Source organism: Cyclopterus lumpus, chromosome 1, assembly GCF_009769545.1.
Source record: "Cyclopterus lumpus isolate fCycLum1 chromosome 1, fCycLum1.pri, whole genome shotgun sequence".
Taxonomy (NCBI): Eukaryota; Metazoa; Chordata; class Actinopteri; order Perciformes; family Cyclopteridae; genus Cyclopterus; species Cyclopterus lumpus.
Genome location: NC_046966.1, coordinates 3,461,696 through 3,482,395, shown reverse-complemented (window position 1 = coordinate 3,482,395; position 20,700 = coordinate 3,461,696). Strand labels below are relative to the sequence as shown.

Genomic DNA, 20,700 nt, shown 5'->3' with positions numbered 1-20,700 from the left:
GGGGCATGTGGGGCCCCTAAAGGGTCTGGGGCTTGGCTGCCCTGTCGACTGCATGCAAACAGAGAAATCCTATTCGGGTGGTTTTGAACAGGGTGGATGATACTGAAGACCGTGTCATCTAGTTACTTGTCGTTCGACCCTGTGTTTATGCAAACATCTTAATGCGCGCGGGACCCAACGGATGCGTTCTGAGAGAAATGTAAAGCTCTCTGCTGCCCTCACGTGGCAGCACTGAAGAGGAGCAGGTGGTCCATTCAGACTGTCAGCATCTGCTCAGAAATGACTTAGATTTCGGTAAAAGAGTGATAACAGTCTGGTTTTATTCTTATTGGTTTTCTCAGTGCCCCAGAGGATTTTACAAAACTGCTTATCGTTGGCTGGCTAATACTATATATAATAAACAACGTTATTTTTGTACTGCCCAGGAAAATATATGAGGTGCAACCACAGGACAGACAAAACAGGCGAGCTGTGGCAGTACACTTAAAAAATAATTCAAAAAGCAAAAGAAAGTGGGGGTCTGTTTTATCCACGAGACTAAATGTAGGGTATCTAAATCTATATACTCCCCCTAGCGGCGGCCGTGAGCATGACAGCCGCAGCTGGAAACTGTTCGCAGCCGCTTCCTGTCGCTCTGACAGAGAGAGAAGAGAGAGAGAGAGAGGGGGAGAGAGAGGGAGAGGGAGAGGAAGGACGCAGCAGAATGGCGACCGTGCAGTGCTGCAAATGCACGGCCGAAAGGAAAGGGTTTCGGCGGGAACTTGATTCTTGGCGACACAAACTGATACACTGCGTCGGTAGGGTCCATCTGCAGTTTCATATTTTATGTGGGGAAAAAACCCCAACGAGCTTCAGAGGGATTTCGCCCGGTAGCCGAGGGATCGCTACCCCCCCCCGTCTGTTAGGTAGCTACTAGCTAGCTAACTCCTAGCTAGCTAGCAGCTCCATAGGTGGCCTACGTTAAGCTGGCAGGCTAATATTCACCAGCTGGCTAGCCCTGCGAGTTGGCTCTTTTTCTTTGTCCCTCTCAGTTAGCTCCCTGCCCTACGATGCTAGCTCTGTCAGACCGTGTTACGTGGCCGAGGTGATATATCCCTCATGCACCATGAAGCCTCATCATATATAATATATTTAACCGGCAGTTGCAACGTCAGCTAAACGTGTTTATTGACATATATGTCGGCTATGCTAATGCCGAGCTAACATGCTATGCTAACGTGGACGCTGTTGCTGTTATTTTTTTGGGGGGGAGGGGATTGCTGCTACGTTAGGGCTTCTCCTGTCAGTGCAATATAAGAAAAGCAGACGTCTCGGTGGTCTCCGGTAACTGGTTTCGGGAAGCCGTTTGCTATTTTGAACGCTGTTTTTATTATTTGATCATGCTACATTAGCCGGTAACCTTAGGCTAGCTCACCCGAAGCTAGCCGTGTTTATTCTGCTTTGTGATGTTTAAGCACAGTGACATTAAACTCTGGAATAGTCTTGATGTTGCCACCGTTCACGAATCCTATGAATTGTTTGTTTAGTTTATTAAATTATTCCATGGGCTCTTTATTAAATATTAAATGTGTTGGTGACAGCGGTCTGTGGCAGGTGATCAATCGGTGTTGTTGCCGTAAAACTGGTCTAGTTTGGCGTCCATATGTATATGTGGGATAATATATGTGTATACAGGTATCTTGTTCATGTCAGTACTGAAGGAAGCTTTCTGTTTATTTTGTCTTGCAGGGTTTGAAAGCATTCTGGAGGGAATCTATGGCCCACTGCTGCTGAGGGACCTCAATTTATTTGATGGTGGGTTTTTGTGTGTTCATTAAAAAAAAAGAAGTCTTCATCACTTTGTGTAATCACAGTTGTATTTTATATTTATTCACAACAAAAAAAGACTTCTCAAACCTGCCTGTAGCACTCCACATTTTTCCTTTGATCCATTTTTCCTGATCCATAGTGAGTATTTGTGGCTGTAGGACAGAGTAGGTGGGTTGAATCACTGTTTTTACATTAAGTATTACGTTTATATAATGCTACCATGGTTGTTTTTAAAGTTGGACTGGCAGCTACAGAATGGTGATATATTCTTGTATAAAGTGATTCATCTATCTGTAGAATTATGGATAGATAACCTCACAATCGCACCCCTGCCCCACTTAGATTATTACACAGCCATTTTTACATGAATGATGCCCTCACTCAGTCCATCTAGCCCTATGGTAAAAACACAAAGGGTTAAAGGAGTGGTGATCTGGCATGGAACTGCAAATCTATTTTACCTCTAAACTAGTCCCCTGTGTATGTGTGGCCCACTCACTTGCTAAATCTTGTAATCACCTACCAACTTGATTACCTATTATAACTATTATATACCCACCTCCTGAAATAGCCCTACATGGTAAAAGCAACAACATAGACTTCACTTCACAGCGTCCTGTTAGCCAGTTAAACAACAACGGAAATCTTTATAAAATAGTTGCAGTATAAACAAGCAGTTATATCAATAAAAACATAACGGGTGCTGCACCCGTGTGATGAGCAGGGCAGCTGTGGGTCTCAGCATGGTATCACATTTTAACCCAGAGCTAGTAAGAAAGAAAAAAACGCAAGTGGTACATGGCACACTGGCCCCTAATTCCTCCCACTTAAAGATAATAAATTAAACAATAAGGCCTTGTATTAGCAAGGGCATATGCCTGGGTAGCATGGATAAAGATGCTGGATTTAGAGAGATGAAAATAACCCTAGAACCTAGGCGCACGTCCATTTAATGGTGGGTACAGCTCAATGTGTTGCCCATTGTGTGGCGATGGCATCATTTGATCCCACAGAGTAGTTGTCATAATAATACCTCTTATAGATATATCAGATTTTTGTCCACTTTTATTGGCACTCAGTCAAATAGTGTACCCTTACTTCAGGTACAGATAATGTGAATTAATTGTAATGGATATAAAATGTGTCACAGCTAAGTTGAGTCCCATCAGGCAGCTTTGAAATGTATGAAAGTATCAGATCAGGTGGGGACTTTTACCACGCTTTACTCCCAGTAGCTCTACGATCTCAATAAATATGTATATAGATATATTGATTTGCAACAATGCTGTTTGATCCTTGTACCCTGTACCCATATTTATTGATGTTCTGTCTTTCAGACTGTGAACCTGAAGAGGTGGGCGACTGGTCCTCTGAAACAAGTTGCTCTCAATGCTCATTCTGCAACCTTTCCCTGGACAAACTCAGCAGTGTAAGGATTGTTCAAGTAAAGATAATCCACAAATAATGTTTGTACTTTGCCTTTAGAGGAGCCTATTTAAGTTACCCGTGGTGGTTGACAGTTGTTTAAATTTAATTGTTTGATATAAAACAGTGTAATAGGATATATTTCAGTGAAGTAACTTTACCCCTTTTTCCCCTTGTAGGATCATCTACCTGCAGCCACGTCGCCCCTTTCCTCCCCCTCTGATTACTCTCCCTGTCAGGCTCCAACCATCTCTGAGAGCAGCCAATCAGCGCAGAGGATCCTCCAAGCTGTGTTTCACAAAAAAGGTCAGTCGGGCGTCTGTCTGTCCGCTCTGTAAAGCATTGAAAAAAATCATCAGATCCCATTATCGCTATACAGATAGTTTCTGTTTTTTGAGATGAGATATCCTTTTCTGACCTTGCTGCGGCCACACTAATACCAAGGAGGAGAATTAAATTGCATTAATTTAAACATTACACATCATTTTCTTCATCACACACATTGCCTTTGTTCCTCTGGATTATCCTTTGTCAACACTTTATCAAGGGACTAGTTCTTGCAAGTAACCCTATTCTAGCACAAGAGTTCCCGTAGTCAATGTGGCTGGGGGTCCTTGAAGTAATCCCAAGCATTCACCGGAGGATGTACCATAATTTAATCACATGGATGAAATTCTGTATAATGGTTCATGTCATTGATATATATATATATATATGTGTGTATATATATATATATGTGTGTGTATATATATATATAATGTATATATGTGTGTATATATATATAATGTATATATGTGTGTATATATATATAATGTATATATTATATATATATATATATATAATGTATATATATATATATGTATATATTTTATGTATATATATATATTATGTGTATGCGTGTGTATATGTATGTGTATGTGTGTGTATATATATATATGTATGTGTATATATATCAATATATGTATATATATATATATATATATATATGTATATATATATATATACATATACACATAATATATATATTATGTGTATGTATATATGTATGTATATATATATTATGTATATATGTATGTATATATATATATATAATGTATGTATGTATATATAATTTATGTATATATATATAGTGTGTGTGTGTGTGTGTGTGTGTGTGTGTGTGTGTGTGTGTGTGTGTGTGTGTGTGTGTGTGTGTGTGTGTGTGTGTGTGTGTGTGTGAATGATTTAATAATACTAGCGCAGTGCTGTTGGGGGCCCCCGAGCAGCACTGCTTCCAGCGTTGTCATGAACTGTTGACTCCGGGGAAGTGAAGAAGAGTTGTAACGTTAGAGTGTATTCGGAGAACCCTCCAGCCTGATCATTAAATTACATCATGTCCTAATACGATGGGCAATGATGTAATTTAATGATGCAGGTATATGATTAGGATATAAATGAAAACAATACATGCCATCAGTCGTTAATAATACATATTATGATATATTACTCATGCTGGATGCTGGTTATAGCCTGCTAACGCTACATTCATGCTGGATGTACAAGCAATCTTTTCTTTACTTCCCTGGAGTCAGCGAGCAGATAGCCGACAGGTGCAGCGCCACTCTGCCATCGCAACGCAAAGCTTTTTGCCACACCAGCGTATAACTTTACCGCCGGCAAAATACCTCCGTTCATTAAATCCATGTTGTACTTTATAACCGCGGTGGTTTTGTCAAAGCGAGCATCTAATACGCCCTGTTTGGAAATGAATACCTCGGCTAAGAGTATTTTCTGGTGCTGCAGGCGGTGCTACTTGCCCAACTTGGGTGTGTTTTTCTCCCGTGAGTGAATTTCCCCCGCTAGAAGACCCGACACTAACTAATAACAATAATAACGTTATGGCCAGCAAAATACCTCCGTTAATTAAATCCATGCGCCACTTTATAACTGCAAGGGTTTTATCAAAGCAAGCGACAAAAAAAACTTATTTGGAATTTATCTCCGCCAAGTGTATTTCAGCAATGTTTTGACTGAGTAACCCCGGCCCGGCTGTGTTTTTCAGGTGTTGGATTTATTGATTTGAGGGCAAACACGGTCTTGCTTTACATTTAACCCTTATTCTAACTGGGAATTTTGGCATTGGCAGTGGGGAGAATAATGTTGTAAAATCCATCTTAAGTCAAACTAATACATTTTTTAAAAGTGAAAGAGGCACAATAAACTTCAATTTATTTAACCTGTGTTCAAGGTGGAGCTTTCCATTCTAATATGCTGCTGGATTGTGAAATGAATAATAATGCATCATATTTCAATTGTTCTTCCTCTGAATTATACACAGTAAGCAGTAGCTAAACAGCTACGTTTAATATTTTTTAAAGGGACAGTTCGACCCAAGTGTTCCATCCAGTGTTTCATCACTCTTGAAGGAAGGGAAATAGAGGTTGTTGACTCTTATAAATATCTAGGTATTTATAAGAGTCACTTTTAAGCCACGTGTGCAGTACCTGGTGAAAAAGTTGATTTTAAAAGAGGAGGTTTAACGAGAGGAAGTAAGCAAGGACGTATCTGTGAACGTAGCAGTGCAGTTTATTTCAACTCAAGATCCAAGCCAAGATCTCATGTCTTGCCCGTCAGACAGCTGATGAATAAAGTGAAGGACTTTAACCCCAAAGTTAGCAACAGCTCCGGTTCTCTTAAGGTGGACCAGCTGTTCTCCTTTAAGTGACTCCTGTGAGTTTTTACCGGTTACCCCGGTTAAATAGTTAATCGTTAACATCCCTACTGCAAACGGCGGTCTATCGGTATCGGCAAGTAACCAAATGTTAGTACTTTCTTGTTCTATAAGATTGTCTTTTTCTTATTTCTCTTGCCCTTCTTCATTAGATGCGTCCCTGGGCTGTGATTTCAACATCCCTCCGGTTGCTCAGGAGCTAATGAAGAAGATGATACATCAGTTTGCCTTGGAGTACGCATCCAAGTGCCTACTCCACACCAGTACAAATGGTGTTACAACAAGGACCTCATCACCTTTGCCACAACCATCAGACGCCCCTCTGGACCTCACAGTGAGCCAAACTGGGGAGGAGAGTGAAAGTGACCCGGGTAGGGAACGCATCATACCTATTGTGAATTCAAAGACAATGAAGAAATGTTTTCCAGCTTCTAAAGTGGTTAGACATTGGATGTTGTACCCTGCAACCCTAACCAGTTCAAATGAATTGTTATTGTAACAGACGGCGTGCTCGACCTCTCCAACAGGAACACTGCGTGCTCAGCAACTTCATCAACACCATCTAGTCACAAAGCCGGGTAAGAGTTTTTTTGTATTGTTGGATTTCCTCTGGCTATGAATTTGAGTGGTATTTGACCACGTGGCAGAATGCACAAGGGAGGCCCTGTCATTACTATTAGTTAAAACTGGGTGTTCTATTGAAATACAATAAAACATTTACATTACCTAGTCATTTCTTTCCAAACTCGGCATGAATAAGCCTACATCCACACTAAAACGAAAACGACCTCCGTACACACAAGTGTTTCAGTAGCATTTTAGAAAGAATCGCCGTCGCCAACGTGCATATCACGTGACTATTCACGTACACTGGGCGTGTAGTGGCTGTATAGGAAGCAGATTGTATAGGAAGCAGATTGTCTACTCTGCGGTTGGTTGCTTAGTTACAGAAAAATACAACAGCGTATATTATTGTACCTCTTTTAGTATATTTTCTTGTTTGATACTTAAGAGTCTCTATATTTCCCTCACACGCACTCAAACATGTTTACGTTTGGTCTAGGAATTGAGTCGACACACTTAACTAATTTCCCCTTGGTTTTGTTGTCTGCTCACGCTCGTAGCGCTGCCTGGTGGCTGGAAGTCCCCGACGTACTGAAGAGCATTTATGCTTTTGTTTGTTTCCTGATTTGTTGTGCAGAACAAAAATAATCACCGATAACAACAACATCGTCCTCCGTTTTATGACCATCGCCCTCCTCAAAACTGCAAACGGCACCTTCCAACGTCTGCTCCGTAGGGCTGATAACGCCGCTGGACGAGCTGCTAGGAAATAGCTTGCGCGTGTAGGCAATGGTAGCATTACAAAATGTAGAATTTAACTACACAACAGCAGCCAGCATAGGCAACACCGTCAGCAACGCTTAACCACTGGTACTCGCGTGGTAATCAAGGCTGATGTTGTTTTGCTTCTGAGAAAAGGTCACGTGATCTATTTGGGGAAGGACACGTCGTGGTCCATGCCGAGCAGCGGATGTGGGTGTCTGCGTTATCGGTTCCATCGTGTCTGTTTCTGCCCGTCCAGACGAAAACACAATCGTAGTGTATTTAAACTAAAATGTCTTCAGTAGCGTTCTCAAACATCTCCGGAGCCGGAACAGTGTGGACGCTAAACTAAAATGTAGCGAGAGTTGTGTGTTTCAAAACCAAAACGTATTGGTGTGGATGTAGCTGAAAACGTCACTTTACATGTGAGGAACTTCCCATTTTTAACTGAATCCAGCACTATTGTCTACTGCATTTTCTTTAAGGTGTGTGGCATGACTAGGATTGGAGGGTTAGCATCAACACTGTGTTGTGTTTCTGTCGTTTGTTTGCCAGTGCCTTGGATCAGGTCCTCTCTAGTCTTTATGAAGAGCTAGCTTGTGTTCGGTGTTTTGGTTCTACGGGGTTGACTCTTTTATCTCTTGAGCGGTAACGTCACAGCAATGGCACCGTGCTATAACATTTGCCAACAGCTCAGGATTGTACAATGAGGAGAACATTGCATTATCTCATAACGATTTAACCTCCTTTTTTTAATGAGCCGGTTATGATGAGTTTGATAATTCAACCTTCAAGCATGTATGACTCTCACTGAAGGATATCACAAAACTACAAGGGTTGCGTGTGTGAGCGCCAAAGTAACCCCAGCCATTCACAGACTGTCCCACCTGGACGTGAAGAGGCTTTGCCCCACACAAAGAATGTGTGAGAACAGACAAACATAACAGTCGCAGTGATGTTACCAACACAAGGCATAAAGGAGTGGACCCCTCGCTCTGCACCCCCCCTGTACCCTATGCCAAAATCAAACTCCCTCCATCACCTCCATCCTGACCCTGCTGTTTGGTCCTCCCATCCCTAGGAGGCAGCGCAGGCAGTACATTGAGAGGAGCTTGGAGCTGTCTGAGGGGTTGCTGTCCAAGGCCTTGAAGGATATTCGTTCAGGGAGGCTGCAGGAGCAGCGGGCCGCATTGCTTTATGGGATACCCCTTCACACCCTGAAGCAAGGTCTGGATGGCTGGGCTGAGGGAAGGCTGGGGATACTACATCGACTCGCACCAGGAAGCAGAGATTCCAGGGATGAAGTGACGTCAATGTTCGGTGGCGAAGCCCGTCTTGTTCTGCAGAAGGTGGCAGCGTGGGCGGAGCGGGCAGAAATCGGAGGAGCTGCAGAGGAAAACGGAGACTTGAGTTTCCCTTCTTCCTCCCTTACCTTCTACCAGCCCAGCGGCCTTCAGAAGACACTCCCCCACTCGTTTCCCCAGCTCAGGGATGCTCTCCAGCCCGCAGCAAGCCCCACTCCCAGTCCGGAGCCACCCACGTTCCTGCGTATTCCTCAGGTCCGCTCCTCGTCCAACCGTAACAGATCCATCCCAGCTGAGAATGGCAGCGTGGCTCAAAACATAACTCAACGTACCTCATCAATGGAGGCTTTCGCCGGCTCATCGACAGCTACAGCGAGACCTTCCTCTCTCTTCAAACTCAGACCTCCTATCTTACCACACGGCTGTCCGGGCAGTGCCGACCAGTCACCTCATCGCCTGGGACCACGCGGGTCCTCACTGGATGATTCAGAAGACGGGGGCGTCCGGGATAAAGATAAGCAACCAAGAAAGAAACGCGGGAGGTACCGCCAGTACGACCACGAACTGTTGGAGGAGGCCATCACCATGGTGATGACGGGTCGCATGAGCGTGTCCAAGGCCCAGGGGGTTTATGGGGTGCCCCATAGCACACTGGAATACAAAGTCAAAGAGCGTACTGGAACACTGAAGAACCCGCCTAAGAAGAAATCTGCCAACTTTTGCTCGTCCAATTCCAACTCGTCGGGTTCTGGTACCATGACCGGTTCCACTAACTCAGGGACTCTTGCCTCAGCTGCTGAAGCAATGATGTTCTAGACCACAAAACACCTCTAGAACTCCTCAACACTTGACAAGATACGTGTGTTTTCTGGAGACACTTGTTAAACACAACACATGCCTTTACAAAATATATATGGATATTGATATTCAGGTCTTTTAACTCTGTGTGTGTGTAATGTGACACACGTCATACTTTGAGCTGTGTTTCTCTAGCTTCGTGCGGGGCGTTGATCAGAGCAGCTACGAGGTGCAACGGTGCTCATCGCAGCTTTTGTTCACGGGGGCTGCCGAAGTCAACAAACTCAGTTTTTATCATTAAGGCTAAAAGATATAAAAAGGATATGGCTCGCTTTATATTATCTGCCTACAGTTATCAACAAATCCCTCTAAAAGACCAAAACTAAAACTGAACATTTATCCTACGAATCTGTGCAGCCAAAGCCTGATAGTTTTAAATTCTCAGTGGCGATGTGTTTTTAGAGGGAAAAGTGGCCGAAGAAGTTTGACTTTTTTTCTTCAACTTTTAACGGGTATGACTGCGTTTATCCGCCACTTTTTCAATTGATCCTATTCCCCATTGATTGTATGTTTACAGCCATTTTTAGATGACAAATGAGTTCAAAGGCACAGAGGGGTATGCTGTGTCAGTCTGTGGCTACAAAGACCGTACTATTAAGCATAAATCAGTTGTTTGTTTTGGTCTTGTTAGGGGATTTTAACAGGATAAAATAACACCAGCAGTATCCTTAAAGGCCTTCAGGAAGTTCTTAACGTTTCATGTCTCTATGATTGAGTTTTTCTTCAAGGGGGAAAAACTAACACTGATTGTTGCCAACCAGACTGCCCAGGGACAAGCGTGCGAATCACAATTGTGCACCCCGTAGAGCTAAGAAACGAAGTGTGACTCATGTTGGCTAGCTGTTCGATTATTAGGTTATTCAGGTTTCAATTCTTAAAGCACGCTCTTAATGGAGCGTTGATGATTGTCATTTGAAGCTTTCTATCTCTCTCTGGGTATTTTACCTAGGCCACTGAAGTGACTTAGAGCCATTATAACAGATTAAAAACTCGTTGCTATTGTTAGACACCTACAAACAGGGAGATTGTGCAGTATAATCCGCTGTGGTGGCTACATCCTCGTTTTGAGTTTTTCCGTTGAAGAGATTAGCTTGAGAAAGCCATTTTTGTGTCGGCATAGTTCTCTCTATTTGTGCTATGCTAGTCTGAACATTGTATCGAGTGTCGTTGGAATGCAATTGTGCAGCATGTTTTTTCTAATGTGCACTGATAAGCTTGGAAAAATGTATCTTATTGTGTACGTGTACCGTTTGTAAAAATATGTTCTTTTATAATCACAGATATTTACTGATTCTGCTACAGTAGCTGTGTTACTGTAAACCTCATACATGACTGCTGCTTAAAACTTTACTTTACCGGAGCGTTCCCCCGTCACAAAGAGGCGTAGCGACGACCGGCCCGTGCCAACTAGCCAAAATGCCAAAGGTGGCGCGCATTGTGACGCGACGCCGCAGGTTTACCGGTTGTTTGTGCGGGCTACTGGACGTTGCAGTAGTTCCTGGTGGGGGCGGTGACTTGATTCAGCGCGAGGCTCACGGGCCTCTTTGTCTGCGTCTTGGGAAAAGGCTGAATGTTGTGTCTGCTACTGAGATGGGCCTATTTCCATTTACATTGCTACAACCAAAGCAGCCGTTCAGGGTTTCCCACACAAAGCTGCTTTTGTTTGTGTGTGTGTGTGTGTGTGTGTGTGTGTGTGTGTGTGTGTGTGTGTGTGTGTGTGTGTGTGTGTGTGTGTGTGTGTGTGTGTGTGTGTGTGTGTGTGTGTGTGTGTGTGTGTGTGTGTGTGTGTGTGTGTGTGTGTGTGTGTGTGTGTGTGTGTGTGTGTGTGTGTGTGTGTGTGTGTGTGTGTGTGTGTCTCTGTATGTGTGTGTGTGTGTCTCTGTGTGTCTCTGTGTGTCTCTGTCTCTGTGTGTCTCTCTCTCTCTCTAACCTCGTTGCCACATATATACCTCTGAACTTTATCTGCCTATAGCCGCCTGTCAGGTTTCACATGAAGGTCTCTTATGTAATGAGACTGACTCTGCTGGAGTTTTAGCTTAGGAACGCTTTAGAGCGGTTTGTCTCAAGGACAACCACACATGTGTAAATGTATTGCCATCAACGACACTTCAATTTACGTCAAGTCAATTATTATACAGTCAGTCAGCCATTTTGTTCTGGAAGATTTTTTATTTAATTCTTTCAAACGGTTGGCATTCACAGGAGATTTGCCATGCTCTGAGCTCGCACCAGGAAGCAGAACTTCTTGGTGATAGTATTTGTCCTTGTTGGTTATCTTTGTGTGTGTTATTTGTCATTTTTAAGGCTAATTGTAACCGTGTTTTTTGGTCAGGTCGTTTAGGCATTTCAACCATGGTAACTTTGGCAACTATACGAGTCCTGATGTCTCTTTACCGGACACGGGGCCTGTGTCTGGGGCTTACAGCATAGTGCAGCATGATGTGTCTACTCTGGGAATGAGCTGCTATTTATATCAAAGAGACAGTTTGTGAACAAGCCTAAACACCTCTTGAGAAATAGAAAAAAAGTATTTCATTGTATAAGTTTGACTGCAGTGTATTCTGGGAACACACTGGGGCTTTCAAACTTTAAGCTTCGGGCATTTCTTTGTTTCTTCTGGACTGAACTGCTGGCAAATCTTTGAAACGACTAAACCGAAATCTGCTATTTATGATTTATAAGAAGCATTTTTATTGTAGAAACCGTTTGTGTTGTTGCTGCCTACTTATTTATTGATTGTGCTTCAGAACTGTGCTTTTACTAGTTTGTTGTAGCTATTGATTTTGTAATGGGGCACTTTGATGAAATGTGAAATGAGTGTTGCTGCATGAGCGCTTTTAAATGTTAGCACATAATTTATTTAGTCCTAAAACGACACCCTTGACTATTGTGGTTGTTTAGTGCTTATGTTAAGATTAAATTATTTAAGTGATTAAAACATTTGGTAACATTAACACTACAGAATGTAAGACTCTTATACTGCATCCAGTCCAGTTGAACCCTGACAAGGACTTATACAGCACTTAAATTGTGGGAAATACTATCCATAATCGGAACATTTAAGCTAATGATATTAAAAATCAATTGCTTGTTTTTCTAGTGAAACTAATCACTCACAGGACCTGATTTAACTGTTCGTTGATAGTTTTTTTTTTTTTTTTGTTGCTGTTTTGTCGGTGAAAGTGCTGTTGAAGTTAACATTTTGGTTTAAGCGTTCTACAATCGTTCCTTCTGCTTTCTGCAGAATGTTATCGTTCGCCTTCAGCAACTCATCAATAAAACAGTTCTTTAATCAGTTGCCAGCTGTCATAATTGTACTAACATAATGATTTGTTTCTTGCAGACTATTAACAGTTCACTAGGACAGTTTATTCTTTTTAATTGCTATTTCTTTCAAGGAACTTAACTATTTTCTTTTTAGTTGTTTCATGCTGGCTTGACAAAACCTGACAAAGGCAATCCCGGCTAGAAAAATGGTAATCGGCTTGTTCTGTCCACCCCAAAAAGTGTCTGTATATGTAGCACATGGCAATCGCAATGGTTTGTTTACAAGATGTTTACCTCTCGTGGATGTCATTAAGATGTTAGTCTAATGATGTTAGAATAACACTGTAGTTTGCTACAGATCACATTATACAGCAATAATAAAAACGTAGAATATCAAATGATAGATGGGTACTATCAAAGTTCACCATAAGTGTGCATGGAGAAATGTGTGAGTGGTGTGAATAGCTATCTGCTGGAGTGTCTTTAAAGTCAGAAAAGGTTTGCCGCATTAAGCAGCCCAGAGGATTACAGAATATTCACTTAAAGATTAAGTGCAAATCATGCAACACAACATTAAGCTTATTGTAGTGTTGCTCAAAACATAATCCGGCCGGGCAGTTAGTCTGTGTGAGTATGTATTTGTTTGTCATTTAAAAACTGGGCTCAGCTATGAATAAAACTCCAATCTCTTCTCTTTTTTTTGCCTCTAGCTCCCTGTCGCCATCATGTGTGGAAGAATTGGGTGATCTGGGACAGCGAGGGACTACGGGTCATCAGAGCTCGGCATTGGGCGCTGTTCTCAGCTCGCTCTGCTCAGCACACCGTTCCTTACTCTACCAGATCCTGAAGCTGGCGCACCAGGAAAAATTGCTTAATCACAGACCTGTAGGTCAAACTGAATCTCACTGCTGTCACTGTGGTGTAAACCCACAGGATGTTGTTAGCCCCAACACGGTCCCATTTAGTGAATGTAAAGCCCATAACAGCAGCCCGTACCTCCCTTTAATTGATTGTGATAATCAAGGTCATGGCAGCACAACGTGTCGTCCAGGAGACTCCAAGTCCAACTGTAGCATCCATCACTGCCCTTTAACAGACTGTAAAAGTGACGCTCCTCTGTGCTCAAGCTACTGCTGTGTGCAGAGCTGCAGCATGGAAACCTACACTGTTATGTGCCCCGAGAGGCTGCACTGCATTTCCTGCCAACGGCTTGCTGTAGGCCGTATCGACAACATAGTGTGTTCGTTTGCATCTTCTCCTTCGCTATCCAAATCTCCTTCGCTGCGCACCTCTAGTTTTTTCCCTTCCTCATCGATCTGCTGTAACCAACACAACCCCCACTGTTGCCCCGGTCATTCAAACAAAGCTTGTCTGACGCAGTTCAGGAACACAATAGAAAGAGGGGTTGGAGATGGCGATCCCCCTTGTCCTGTCCTGAGGAGAGAACAGAGCCCCTCTCCTCCTCTGTCCCCTATGCCATCAGATGTCAATAAGAAAACCGATGAAAAGCCACCCTCCCTCCTTCACCATAGACAAGAGGAGGAAGCTGACCTAATGGTTAAAGATGGTCTTGGGAATGCAAGCCACCAAGAAGCAGATGTGGACACAGCTGCAGAAGGGGAGCGATATAGAACCCCAAGAAGTAGTCCGGCTGAGCAGAACCCAAGTGGAACGTCACTGCAAGACGTCGTGAATCGCTTCAGTGAGAAACTGGAGACAATCGAACCTATAGAGAAGGATCCACCTCTTGTTGCTACAGCTGTTAATGTCTCTGAAAAGGAGAAGCAGCCATGTCCCTCAACCAGTCAGAACCGGCAGTGTCAGGCTGACGCTCATTTGACTGAAATCATCACCACCGTGCTTCATACAGGCAGCGCTAGTGACTACAATCTCAGTGAGCTGTTCAATCGCCATGATAGCAACGAGCCTAAGTCACCCAACACCCGCTCCCGACGTCGCCAAGAAGTCCTTGCTGCTATAGCAACACCTGCTGACGATGCTTCAACCAGAAGGCAAACCTTACAAATTAAACGAGAGCTTGCCATGTTTGACCAGTGCTACAGTAGGAGAAAGGTACCACTAGCAAAGAGAGCAAGATTGAAAGATGGAAACGTTACCGTAACTAAACCACCCACTTCATCAGATTCAAACCTAGTTAAAGAGGACTCTAACAGCAAAATGGAGGTAGGTTTAGAACCTGTAGAGAATCATAGAGCTCAGGAGGGACCAATGGACATTCTCACTGCAAAAACAGAAAGGGATGAAGTAAAAGAGGAGATACAGCCAGGTATACTAACAGAAGAAGTTCAGATCATTAAAGCAGAGGAGAAAGAGAGGGAAATATCTGGTGAGGAAAAATATCTTACCCTCTCAGACGCTCAAATATCGGCCCCTGAGCTGCAGAGAAAGTATGGCAAACAAGACTCAAAGGGTGACAATGTACGAACACAGGTGACGACAGTGAGTGCAGCCTCAGCAAACTGGTATAGCAGGCCCTGTAAGGAAGATGGTATAGGTAGTGATCCTGAGGGTGATGGGTGCCATGAAGAAGCCCCACCTGGTCAAAGCTCTGACAGTGACGATAGACCAGGTACGGGTAAAGATTGCCACAGTCCTGTTAGAGATGGCCAGACATGTCAACCACACCACTCGGAGGACACAAGGAGATCCAGGAGAAATATAGTGCCCCCACAGCGGTTCTCCTCTTATGTCACAGAACCCTGGAAGAAGTACTATGTTGGATGTTTCCCTGAAAGCATCCTTAACCAGGAAACACAAATGGACAAGGTTTTGACATCTAGCTCCCCGGGTGCCTTATCCAAAGATCCAGATGCTGAGGACATCCAGTTTGAATCGAGAAGTGAAGCCCCTCTGTCCTCACCCGAGCACGCATGGAAGCATACCTTTGGATCAACACGTGGAGAACAAAGTGGGCCACCCTACAATGAGTCAAAATGTCTTTCTACAAACCAGGTCTTTCCACAAACTATGGCTGCCAAAGACACAAGTCCTACAAAACAGAGCTTAGACGACGAGACAGATGGCAGCGACTGTGCTGCCAAGCCTTTTGGAAGGCTACGGTCATCTCCAAAAAGACTACAGGGCTCCAAGGCAACTTCAAGAACCCCCCAACACCCATCAAATACGGATGTCCCCATGACGTCTGCTGGCTGTGTAAAGAGCCTTCCCAACTCCCAAGTCCAGTACACTAGTCCGATAAAGCTCATGTTCTTTTCTCCAGTAAAGGATAAAGAGGGGGTTAGATACAGTCTCAAATCAGCATATTCAGGTTCTAGTGCACAGGAACCCTTTGACCCATGTATAGAAGCGTCATGGTCAGGGACACTTAAGAAACAAAAAAGCCAGAGAACTGAGCCTGTCACTTCACGAGTAAAGTCTATTTCTTCACCACTAAATTCTGCTACCTCACCGGCAAGATCTGCTTCAACGGCCAAGTCCGCCTCACCGGCCAAGTCAGCTTCTTCTCCCAAGTCGGCGTCTTCATCACCCAAATCTGCGTCTTTGCTCGCCAAGTCTGCGTCTTCACCTGCCAAGTCTGCGTCTTCGCCTGCCAAGTCTGCGTCTTCGCCTGCCAAGTCTGCTTCGTCATCACCTAAAATAGGCTCCAGAAGATCAGGCGAAGGTACTCCAACTAAGCGTGGCGCCGAGAGCCAGAGATCACCAGGCGACTCGATATCTTTCCATGAAACCACTCCAAAAAGGCGTCCGGGTCGGCCAAAGAAGCTGGGACCACAGCTTGAGCAAAAGGCAAAGAGGCCAATCGGTCGACCACGCAAAGAGAAGGCAGTGGACTCCGTAATGGGGGCAAAAACAGGAGATGGAAAATCTGTTACAGCATCTGAAGTTGAGGAGAATGTGAACAAGAACCTGAAAATAACAGTAGTGTATGGCCGTTCAAGGCGAAACAAACGCATGGTGTCTGAGGGCTTTGACCAGCTGCAGACAGAATTCCATGATGCTTGGCAAGCAGTGGGCCTAAAAGGTGACTTGGGCATTTTAATGCACAACTCTAAGACCAGCTCAGGTAATATCAAAGCAGCCTCAACAGAATTGCCCGAGGAATTAAATTTAGTCGGCCCTGTAAAAGAGTCTGCCCCCCCATCTAGCAGTAACCTCAAATGTCAAAAGAGGGATGATTCTGCACCCTCAAGGAAACCAGGTAGACCTGCGAAAGTAAAAATCTCTGGGATCTCAGTCACAGTCACCACAGTGTCACCTCGGCAGCGTAAAATTCAGATAAATAAGGATACTCTGCAGTCTCCCGAAACACCAGTTCATAGGAAAGTACTCCTACCGGAATTCAAATCTGCCAAAGAGCCCTGGACAGTCAGTCGGCAGTCAACGAGCAAAATCCGTCAAACGGAAGAAGGGGTTGAAGCGGAAGAGGAAAGTAAAGGCAAACCCCAAAATCAGCCTGTAGCAGTGCGTCACTCGATGAGAGTGAGAAAGCCCTCGATCCACTTTCTGCACGCCGTTGCCACCTCTAGATCATACAGCCACAGTAATGCTCTGCTACGGCGCTCCAAACAACTTCTGCTGAACAAGGCCAACAATGAAAGGAGACAGGGGGAGCACCAGAGTGGTGTGGAGATGTCGAGGGAGAAGAGGCGGCTCTGTGGACCAGAAAGAAACAACATCTCTCAGGACCTGAGCAGAGTGGCAGGCGTGTCTGTGAACTCCATCTTTACCTCAAAAGAGACACTACGGTGGTGGGCAGCATCGGCCGAGGAGCCGACGATGAACCAGGAGCTCGCCAGGCGAATACGGCTCATCTCTGACACGTGGGTCTCAAACACTGTGGAGAACCAAGAAAAAGAACCCGCCTTAAAATCAAATCTCTGCACTAAAGGCAACGGTTCATTCACCAGGAATTCCAAACATTCCTCTGTCCGAATGCTGTTCGACTGTCCTCCGAACACGCCCAGGTCCTGCAGCATGCAGCAGCTCTGCTCCTGGTACATGCAGACCACAGAGACACAGTCTCTGGCTATCGTCAAGAAGACGAGCTCCCGTAATCCTTATGAATTCATGCACTTCCCTCGTTCTTTCAATAAGACGAGTGTTTGCCCCAGCCCTCAGGCGGAGCGACTCCGCAAACACATCAAGAAATTTGCTAAAACTGTGCCAAAAAGTCCTCTGCAACACCAACGGGCTCAGAAAAGGTTGAGGAAGAGACATGAGGCGCCTCTACCGACGCACAAGATCAGGCGACGACTTTTCACTCCCGGGTGTGCAACGGGCAGGCTCAGTCACGGAGCACTATGGTGGAGAAGAGACCTTGGCAAATACCGGACAACTCTATGTAGAGCGAGGACCAGGTTCCTAACCCGAAAAGAAAGGAAGAGGTGGCGAAAGAGGCAGAGGGATAAAAACATCAAAGTAGCTCCAAGTTGTTCAAATGGACACGTCGCGACTGGACCGCAGCCAAAGCGTAGATCCCTACGCAGATCAGCAAAAGATCCGTTATCTGACCATCTGGAGAACAGTTCTGGTGACCAAACTCTGGAGCCTGTGGATGCAACCAAAGAGCAGAACCTCTGCTCTAAAGCCTGGAGTCCCGAGACACTGAAGGAATGCCGTGTGTTTCTGAGGAAGATCAACTCCCCAGACAACGAGTCCGCTGAGGAGGAGTGGGACTCCTGCACCGTGACACTGGACAACGGGTCCCCTTCCGCTTACCTCTTTGCAGGAAGGGAGAGAGAACTGGTGGGGGTTGTTAAAGCTGTGAAAACCGACAGAAAAAGGAGCACCGCCTCAATGGAGCTCCCGAGTTCTGAACCTAAATCAGTCCAGGAGCCGGAGGAGATGCCGGCGGGGAGGCAGAAAGGCAAACACAGAAGTCCCGGGGTTGTGTCGACCGAATCACCGCAACCTCCTCCCGCGAAGACGTTGAGACAATCGCGGATGAGGGGCCTCACCGGGCCACGGTGGTGCGACTTTGTGTTTGGTAATTACCCCTCCTTCTTTTAATGAATATCAACTTTTGTGAAACCTCAATTTCAAATCGTGACAATGAAAGTTGTGCTCTCTTTCTTCTCTGACAGAAAACTAAATGAAGCATGGAGCCTCCCCCTAGCTGGGAAAAGGACTGTGGTTTAACGTGGTGCCTTTGGACATTGAGCTGACCACGTGGACTGACCATCCCGCTATGGTTAAGTCTTACACTCAGCAATTATGTAGCGGTCTAACTTAACAAATGCTTGATGTTGCACTATTTGTATCCATTGATATTTATGTACAGAAATGTCTGATTTTTTTTGTTTGTTTTTCATTCTAAACCTGCCTTTTGTCTTTCTGAACACGTTTAGTAGATCAAATTATTACGTTTATTGGGATCATTGCTTTTACAGTGAGCCCGTATTGGAAGGAAAGGCCAAGCTTTGATTGCATAAAGACAGATCCATCTCCCCCAAAATATACCTCACTATCAGTGACCTTTTAATGTAAATCTTGACCTATGAACTATAAAAATGCACAGCCCCAGAATTAATTTAATGCATTTCTTTCACACGTAATTTATAGTCACCTTTTGCTTTGGCACTATTTGAATTCCAAATTGCTCTTTACATTTGTTTTTATATTTGACAAAAATGATTCACAATTCCTCTCAATCCGAGCCTTGCTTGCCATGTTCTTCTTTGACGCTTCAGTCACGCTTGTGTTGCAATCCCAAAACGTGGTGTGAATGAAGGACTCCTCTTCCCCCGAACCACTACTAGTGGGGCCCAGACTTTAAAACGGAGTCTTGAATGACAGTAATTGGCTAACCACCTCGTACTAAAACCAAATAATTAATGTTATTCAAACAATAGCTTCACGTCTTGACACCGAGCTGCGGATAAACCCCGCCGGCCATGTTCTGAGTGGCGTGATCGGCCCCACGAAGCGCAGAGGTCCACGTGAGGCGATGAAGGAAAAGGCTTCCTGCGGATGTCGTGAGATTAGAACCAGATTCTTTAGTTGGTTCGTGGGATCTGTCTCGTTTTAGTTCAGCGATCGTTGTGTGTCTGTGTGCATCTTCTCCTTTTCACCCAAAGCAGATACTGTATGTTGGTGTCGGATCTACTTCTTGCACTATCCCATCTGAGATTATTAACCCCCCCACTACAGATTCCTTCCCCATATTTTGCACATCCCGTGTCCCACTACCAACCCCTACTGTAAACCTAGAGAACCTATTTGGTGCAATACAAACCCAGATGATTTATCCATATGTAGTAATTATTTTATTGCTGACAGACGAATGGATGTACACAAGTACCGATAGCCTGGGATGTTACTTCAGTTTGTTTTTTTTCATAGCCATGTAATGTGATCTTTAAGGATATCGCTTTTTATTCCCACCTGCTTTATTCTCCTAAATGAATCAGAAAAATAACCGATCCCTAATTGTCGTAATAGCATTAAATAGTTTTTATCATAAACGTACTAGCATTATTTACTGTTTCAATGCAGGTGGGAAACGTGTTGCTGTTTAAGGTTTCCCTAGTGTGTGTGTTTCAGCGAGAGACGCCTACCTCCACTGGGGCTCAGCTCCACCTACTGCTCTTTTAAATATCAACCGGCCGGTCAACACTAACCTCAGATCGGGGAAAGTAGATCCAAGATGTCTGGCTGGAGGTCAACCCTTCAACCTGCAGTGCGTGTCTGACGTGTACGTACGCACTGTGGTTGCCATTGCAACAGGAGGGATGTGGGCGGCGGCCCCGTCTTGTGATCAGCGCTCTCTTGAAGAACCTGGTGCTAAACATCTGTTGTATATTTTCTTTGTGTTTTTATATGCTGTCCCTTTCAGATGCAACAAAGAGGCGTCTGTGATTGGAACAATAAAGACTCTTTTGAAATAACCAGTGTTTGATTTTCAGAGACGTACATAGAAATGCAATCCATGATTTCCAAGGTTTAGATAGTATTCCAAAAAATAAATGGAATGTTTTTTTTTTTTATGACACCTGCTCTACCGTTTGTGAATATTTGATT

The 20,700-nt window shown here is 44.3% G+C and overlaps 1 protein-coding gene across 2 annotated transcripts; it reads left to right on the top strand.

The window, feature by feature from the left end:
• Positions 1 to 654: 654 nt before the first annotated feature.
• Positions 655 to 20,567, top strand: lcorl (ligand dependent nuclear receptor corepressor-like). 2 transcript variants are annotated; one of them, XM_034529919.1, is made up of 8 exons: positions 664 to 797; positions 1,729 to 1,794; positions 3,147 to 3,238; positions 3,414 to 3,540; positions 6,097 to 6,315; positions 6,447 to 6,522; positions 13,410 to 18,667; positions 18,765 to 20,567. In XM_034529919.1, exons 1-8 carry the CDS (start codon positions 704 to 706, stop codon positions 18,770 to 18,772), a joined length of 5,940 nt encoding a protein of 1,979 aa, XP_034385810.1. In that variant the 5' UTR covers positions 664 to 703; the 3' UTR covers positions 18,773 to 20,567. The 2 variants fall into 2 exon arrangements, with proteins under 2 accessions (XP_034385820.1, XP_034385810.1); XM_034529929.1 differs by lacking the exons at positions 13,410 to 18,667; positions 18,765 to 20,567 and adding an exon at positions 8,352 to 13,102 and having other exon boundaries at positions 655 to 797.
• Positions 20,568 to 20,700: the final 133 nt, after the last annotated feature.

Excerpts from the sequence above, each read along its gene's own strand:
- lcorl (XM_034529919.1), top strand. The coding sequence starts at position 704 with ATGGCGACCGTGCAGTGCTGCAAATGCACGGCCGAAAGGAAAGGGTTT. Across the intron at positions 1,795-3,146 it reads GGACCTCAATTTATTTGATG|ACTGTGAACCTGAAGAGGTG; the intron begins GTGGGTTTTTGT and ends TCTGTCTTTCAG. Across the intron at positions 6,523-13,409 it reads CCATCTAGTCACAAAGCCGG|CTCCCTGTCGCCATCATGTG; the intron begins GTAAGAGTTTTT and ends TTTTGCCTCTAG.